At 48.7% G+C, this 7716-nt stretch overlaps 1 protein-coding gene across 1 annotated transcript in view; it reads left to right on the top strand.

Moving 5' to 3' along the window:
• The window catches only part of LOC106819745 (P-selectin-like), a gene marked incomplete at its 3' end in the record, with an annotated part of 17373 nt that overhangs the window by 3503 nt on the left and 6154 nt on the right, over nt 1–7716 (top strand). Inside the window, exons 2-11 of the mRNA XM_014824338.1 lie at nt 350–453; nt 839–1021; nt 1298–1489; nt 2031–2231; nt 4335–4574; nt 5036–5198; nt 5529–5677; nt 6002–6187; nt 6501–6689; nt 6976–7158. Coding sequence (XP_014679824.1) covers nt 350–453; nt 839–1021; nt 1298–1489; nt 2031–2231; nt 4335–4574; nt 5036–5198; nt 5529–5677; nt 6002–6187; nt 6501–6689; nt 6976–7158 — 1790 coding nt within the window. The remainder of the gene's footprint in view (nt 1–349; nt 454–838; nt 1022–1297; nt 1490–2030; nt 2232–4334; nt 4575–5035; nt 5199–5528; nt 5678–6001; nt 6188–6500; nt 6690–6975; nt 7159–7716) is intronic.

Genomic DNA, 7716 nt, shown 5'->3' with positions numbered 1-7716 from the left:
TCTCTCTCTCTCTCTCTCTCTCTCTCTCTCTCTCTCTCTCTCTCTCTCTCTCTCTCTCTCTCTCTCTCTCTCTCTCTCTCTCTCTGTCGTCTAACTCTACCTCTCTCTTCCCCGTTAGATCCGGCAATTCTTGAAAATAATTACTCTCGCCGACTGCATCCGTTGTCACAGCGAGATACGATGAATGAATTGTTGCGAATGTTTTAACGTCTGTCGGTGATGAAACGAGCCACGTGCATACAACAGATCTGTCCTTACTTGCCTAATAATTGCGTGACTGCCCTTTTCCGAGTTTATTATACTACATTTATGCGGGTAGGGCTGATTTTACCCCCAATTCAATCCACAGATGCTTGGAACATTTCACCGTAAAGGGCATGACTCACTACACATGCGACTCTGGCAAATGGGTTCCGCCGTTCTACGCGTCCTGTGTGCCTGGCAATGCAGGAGGTAGAAACTACTTGACCGTGTGTGCACGCGATTCGGTTGTAAAATTTGCCAGAGAATTTCTACTCAATGATCGCAGCATCATCGCGTCAGCGTCTCTATTGTAAAACTGCATGGGCAGTCGAGGCAGAATTTGTTGGATTTCTGATACGAAACCGTTGTTGTGAAGGCTGTCAAACGCACAGCGCACATCCGAGGAGGAATCCTGAAGCCGCTAGTGGCATCTACCAACGCCCACCGGCTGCTCAAGCATGTCGCACGCGACGCAGAGCAATGAAACGAGCGCATGCGAGCGCGTTCGCGATCGCGCCTGTATACACACGATTGCCTTCTATGTCCCCCGGAGCCGCGGCGGATGCGTGCATGCGCACTCCTTTATGTATCGCAGGTCAGTGTCGATTGCCGTCGATCTCGCCTCAGGGCTGGTACGCTAACGGCCAGTTCGCAAACCAGAACATCTCGTCGCAGACACCCGTCGCCTTCCACTGCCACGACGCCTACGAGAAGAATCACGCCGACGTCACGTGCAACTTCGGCAGCTTCACGCCGGCCGCGCCGCGCTGCGTGTGGAGTGAGTACGCAGCGATTAGCGGCGCCCCCTGGTGCGGTCGGCTCGGTGTGGCCGGGGCGCGCGACGTCGGTGCACGCGCACTGGATGAGATAATGAGATAATCACACGGAGAGACGAAAGCAATGCGCGTAAAATTAGCAAAAACGGTCGCAATCAATCACGTGATTACCTCGTTTCATCTTTTAATTACGAACGCCTCGTCATCGATTCTGCGACGCCGCGGCGCTCGCACCCTTATCGCTAGATAAAAATCGCCCACCCCACCTCGTGCTTCAGGATCGTGCCTTCCGCCGGATGTGACCCCGGGGGTCGAGGTGACGTCGGCGGCGCCCGAGGATCGCGAAACGTACCCGGATGGCAGCCGCATGACGTTCACGTGCAGGTCGGATGGACACCGGCTGGTGGGCAGCAGGGAGATCACGTGCCGAAAGGGCTCCTGGGACAGTCAACCACCCACATGCAGACTCGGTACGTGTCGCAGCGTTGGCGATCTCACGTCGATTAATCCGTGCGCGTTTTGTGACGTAATGGTGTGCATGAGAACTCTTCTATGAGTCACTGGTTAATTAGTGGCCGTCTCGGCGTTACCTAATACTAAATTTAACGATTGCTATTTTTTAATTTTGTTCGATAATCNGTTCACCTCGCAGCGTTGGCGATCTCACGTCGATTAATCCGTGCGCGTTTTGTGACGTAATGGTGTGCATGAGAACTCTTCTATGAGTCACTGGGTAATTAGTGGCCGTCTCGGCGTTACCTAATACTAAATTTAACGATTGCTATTTTTTAATTTTGTTCGATAATCATCATTGTTACATTACATTTCTATTCATTACAAATATTGAACAGAACTATTTTGTATGTATTCCCGATCATTGGTATAGCAGAGATTCGACGAAAACGACATTAACAAAGGGCGACAATAGAAAATACAAAGGTATACGTTCTCGTTCTCGCTCCAAAGTTTACCGCGAGTTTTTTTGTTTTTTTTCCTCTCTGCGTGTCGTAGTCCTCTGTGATCCAATACTGACCATCGCTAATGGCGCCGTGAAGATGATACGACCGGAGTATCGCGACTTCCGTGCTGGCGTCATGATAGCTGTCTACTGCGACAGCGGCTACACGCGCATCGGTGAAGACGTGCTGACGTGCCGCCTCGACGGGCGGTGGAGCAGCGCCACCCCGCGGTGCGACAGAGCGCCCTCTAGAGGTGAGTTGGCGCCGCGTTTGTTCAATTTATTTTCAGTCGATATTTCTTTGCAGTTCGTCGCCGAAGCACTATATTTATTTCAGGAGCACAGTTATTGCCAAGCGAAATGGAAACCAGACAGAAAACTTCAATGGTATGATATTTTCGGTACACCTCTAGGCGCTATGCTGAAATTTCTTTGAAGTATCTAAATCAGACATGTTCCGTGGGCGAATGTTTAAGGCTAGGTCAACAACAGCAAGCTATGCCTTCAAAGGGTTGCCGCGGGTCAATAAATAGCCACAAGCGTTAAAACAAAATACGTAAAGCAATCACACCGTGAAGCAGCATGCAGGAGTGGCTCAATCTCGCTTACAATTCGTAATGCATGCACATCAATGCGGCTATATACCTATTGAGGCCTCCTGCGTGTGTGCGTGCGTGCGTGTGTATGTGCGTGTGCGTGCGTGTGTATGTGCGTGTGCGTGCGTGCATCCGTGCGTATGATAGATGAATGAATGGATAGATAGTCAGGTGTATGTAACGGATTCGTGAGTGGACGAATGAATGGTTGAACGGGCATGCGGACAGACGGACGCGCGGGCGGGTGGATGGACTGACTAATGTATAAATAGACGCACGCATACTCATACGCATTTACGCACAAGCGCACGCATGCACGCACACGCGTACGCACACACGTATTCACATTATATATATTATCAAGAGCGTATTAAGCATACTAAAGACGCTCTTGATATTATGCAATAATATTTCTTACATACATACACACGCTCACGCGGCTTGCGGAATGGATTACGATATTATGTACAACATCCGCGGGGAAATCGAGCCGCCGGTACACACGGGGCTGTAGCTATAGCCGCTTTCTCGCTCTCTCGTGCTGCGATTACCGGACCGCCTGCCGATGACAGCAGATATCAGGAATGGACTGATCGCATAACGCAAGTTGATTGGCGTAATAGAATATCATTCAAGTCCTCTCGCGCGGAAAATTTCCTCGCGATGTTTTCGTTGCGCCGGTTTCGGGGCAACGGGAGGAAATAACGCGCAAATACGCGGCGACGAGGACGTCGGCCCCGACGTCAGATCACGTGACCGCCGTCTATACCATTTGCAGAGCAGGCGCGAATGCATAAATACACGCCGCTGGACGCGACATACGCAGCTTGGGGACCTGCCACGAGAGAGAGAGATAGAGAGAGGGAGAGAGAGAGAAAGAGAGAAAAAGAGAGGGCGCGCGAGAGAGAGAGAGAGAGAGAGAGAGAGAGAGAGAGAGAGAGAGAGAGAGAGAGAGAGCGCGAGTGAGAGAAAGAGAGTAGTCGCTACTGCTAAAACGCCGAGCTGGATGCATACATTTCCTGTATGCCTTGTGCGCGACTGCTGTAGAAGTGCGAAAAGAATTACTTTATGCTGGCAACGCAGCTGCTGCAGTTGCAGACGCCTGAAATGTTCCTTGTCGTGCGCTATTCCGCGGAAGCCCTAATGGCATTAGCATCGATAAATACGTGTATAGATAATGGATGGTGCTAAATTCGAATATATTGACAGGCAGGTAATATACATACGATAAACGTACAGGCCACTAAACATCTTTTGTAACTGGTTTCGTGCGTGGGGTTATTGCGCTAGAATTCCATACGTTAACGATAACTTACATGTAGAAGGAGCTTGGCAAGATTTCGGTGAAGGGCGTCATTTTACATGAGTGGACTATCTGTATATTACTGGAAACTCGCGCATGGAACTAATGCATATGTGGAAACCCCATCTCGTGCCTAGATATCAAGGTGAACATAACGCATGTTCTGCTAGAACAGTTTAGTAATGTTAGAAAACATGTAAGGCGGTACCTGTATTTTAAGCCAATGCTTTATAATTTATTTACCTTACGCATGCATTATTAATCGTGCATTAGAAAAACATGAAATAAAACAGCGCATGTTCATCACAGAGGCTAATTATATCCGCGTGCCAAACGAAGTCAACCGAAAGGTAAATTCAAAATCAATAACGCCAACATTAGAAATATTAGAGAGCTCGCTTATTCTTCGCCTGCGTGTAATAAAACGCTAAAACGTCTGATAAAATGTTCGCATTTAGGTCCAACGCAGGTGTTGCCTTACCAGCCCTGCGCGTACATTGGCGCCAAGGACAACGTGGTGGCCTACGCGAACGGTACGCAGCTCACCTGCTGTGAGACGCTATTCCCACACGGCACGGACATCGTGTTTCGCTGCAACGACATCGGAAAGTTCGAGATCATCGGTGACAGGAGGGTCGTGTGCAGGAATGGCAAATGGCAGGGAGTGATGCCTTCGTGTAGAATTCTCACGGAAGAAGGTAGGATGCGAGACGCGAGATTTAGTTGTTGATGCATTGTTGCTTGTATGGACGATTGAAACTTAAAGGAGGTATGTCCAGGATACAATCTTTCAGAGTGTTTCTCTTGGCTCAACTAACCTAAATTCCACAAATCAGAAAAATTGCTTCTACGGCAGGCAGAGCTCTGACGCTTGTTCCTAATTTTTTAGCGGCGCAAAATCGCATTAAACCCCGTCTAACCAGTATGTGGCACTACATTCCACATTGTCATGTGAATGTTGACAATCGTACATTGGTTTGTGCTGATTAGATGGGGAACTCAATTGGTCACTTTCTTAAGTATATATTGCTTACTACGCTAGAAATATAGGGGATGTGTTACTGCGAATATGCTGCTCAACCTGATGACAATTAAGGATGTTGACACTCACTAGAATAGCACAGCCTTTAATTTCCTCCTACCTAATTTTATTTTGCAGCTAACTCGCCACCCCAAATTAAGTTCAGTCAGCAGCACGGAGCAACTGCCGTCACAAACGACGGTACATTGATCGTCTACCCAGGCACAATGCTCTTTCTCGACTGCCTCTTCATGCGGCGCAATGGCAAACCTCGCTGGAGCTGGACCAGTGGCAGAGAGACGTAATGCTACGCATTGAAGCCTTTGAAATTTGACCTTTTGCGAGAGTAAATGACGCCTCCACTCCTTCGCGGGTGCATGTGCTGTTTGTCCACCGTGTCGGCGTGTGCGTGCGTGCGCGTGTTTGATAGCACGTTATATAAATTTTTGTTCTAATGATGTCACTAGCAGTAGGATAAAATCATTTTGTTTTCGCACGTGTGTGTGTGTGTGTGTGTGTGTGTGTGTGTGTGTGTGTGTGTGTGACTGTGCGTGTGTGCGTGTGCGTGCGCGTGCGTGTGCGTGTGCGTGTAATACACGTAATATCGATGCAAATTTTCGACGGGCTTCAGATATTCTACGGACTGGGCGCGCGGTGCCTACGACAACCCAGATCTAGAGTACAGGCTCACCATCACCAGTGCGCAGGCCGTTGATTCCGGCACGTACACCTGTCTCACACCCTATGGCTTCGCGCACAAAATCCAGATTTCAATCATGGGTGAGTGTCATCATATTTTCGACAGCGCTTCGGCAATTTGCGGTAAATGTCAGCCAGCGCAGACGACGCCGGCGTAACGTCGTTAACGGCGGTTTTAGGCGCTATACTACGGCTCTCGCGCCGCTCACTCAATCTCATTTGCTTTCCCGTTTCGCCCTGCTTGCTCCGGCACCGCTGCAGACGGCGACGGCGATTTACGCGCAGTTATTACCCCGTTATAATCACAACGTACGTTTTATCGCAACGGTAAAATGGCGATGCGCAAATCAGCGTCTAACTGTCAGCGGATCAAACATGGCCGCCCGCATTTGTCTCGCTACGCAGCGGTGAACTGCCCGCCGCTGCAGACCCTGCCGAATCAGAGCGGGCTTCGCATCAGCACCTCGGACACGCGCCTCGGCACGCAGGTGGGCTTTGAGTGCGCTGACGGACGCCAGATGATCAAGGGCGTCGAGAAGATCGCCTGTCTGTACACAGGACACTGGTCGCACCCGATGCCTGTCTGCGAACGTACGTATCACACGCACACACCCGCTCGCACGAGCGCACGAGCGCGCGCGGACACACGCAAATGCACAAACACGCATACACATACGTACGCACGCACGCACACACGCACGTTAAATAGCCAGGCGTCTACGTTCACAGCGCGTAATAGAATCTACTCCTGCTAACACTGCTCACATGCATGCGGTGCTTCTCTCTGTTCCCCCACCAACACCACTAATAATTCAAACTAACTTCATAGTTCCCTATGCGCTGCTAATCCCGCCGCCTGTGACGCTGAANGTTCACATGCATTTCTAAATTTTCTCCCCAAAAGCCGTGCGCTGTCCACACTTAGAGACGGCTGATCCCGACCTGGACATTAGGCAGGGTGCGAAAATACCCGGCTCGATGGCACGTTTCGGTTGTCGGTTCGGCAAGGAGCTGAAAGGCACCGAGCAAGTAGTGTGCCTAAATAACGGAACATGGTCGGCGCCAGTTCCCACGTGCAAGCTACGTGGCCCAGGTACTACATGGACCCACCATCGAGAAAAATCTAAATCATCATAAATAAGTATATATGCGGTACTTACGCGTGTTCGTTACCTAGTCCTTGTGCTGCTATATGCTCGTCTTTCTACTACTAAAAAGGATTAGTGATTTAAACTGCTGCATTTTGCGCATGTTTTTGTGTCACAACCATGAACAGATGAATGCTACTGCTATTGCTATGAACTCAGGCTCACTTACCGGTATGTATCGGTTCATGCTAATACCACGCGTTACTCACAGCAATGCACATTCGATTTCAGAGGTTTTTTGTCCCAACATACAGCAGTCTCCCACAGACAGGGACTTGGTGATTCGGAAGACTGGTACTACGGTTGGCTCCACAATTGAGTTTTCTTGTCTCAATGGAAGGCCTATACACGTTAATAATAGAGCGACGTGTTTGGCCGATGGTCGTTGGTCATCGCCAGTACCGAATTGCCAAGGTTAGAGTCCTGACACTTGTATATTGTTACCCACACACAGTCTACATATGCCTTTTTAAATAAAATGTATTTGTTAATTAAATAATATACAATCTTTTACTGATGGTGCCCATNAACATACTAATAAGTAGTGACAAGCACAGACCTAGGTGTTAAGTTGGCACGATGAGTAACCCTGAAGTAATATAGGTATATTATCAAGCGTCGTCGGGTGGCTTGAGGGAAAAGCTGTACAGGAGTATGAGAACAAATTTTAATTCAGAAGTCTAAGTGCAATCTCCTGCACACTGAAACGCAAAAATTCCTCTTTTTATGGCTCTAGAATTTTCTGTTTTTTACTAGTGCAATACAAAATCGAAACAGCACGCTAGCTCTGATCACCCATATTGAAAAGATTTACATGTAATTTTTATGACATTCCAAGAGGATAAAAGGTAGAAATTCGACGAGACATGGGCCTTTGCAGGTCTGATGCATGTCACATATAATGCTAACAACAGTCAACAGAAACGCTATGAATTGCTGTCATGTACGCGCGTGTGTATATGTGTATGTTTG

This window comes from Priapulus caudatus, unplaced genomic scaffold (assembly GCF_000485595.1).
Source record: "Priapulus caudatus unplaced genomic scaffold, Priapulus_caudatus-5.0.1 Scaffold4300, whole genome shotgun sequence".
Lineage (NCBI taxonomy): Eukaryota > Metazoa > Priapulida > Priapulimorpha > Priapulimorphida > Priapulidae > Priapulus > Priapulus caudatus.
Note: the sequence above shows the minus strand (reverse complement) of the source record. Positions and strands in the feature narration are given on the sequence as shown.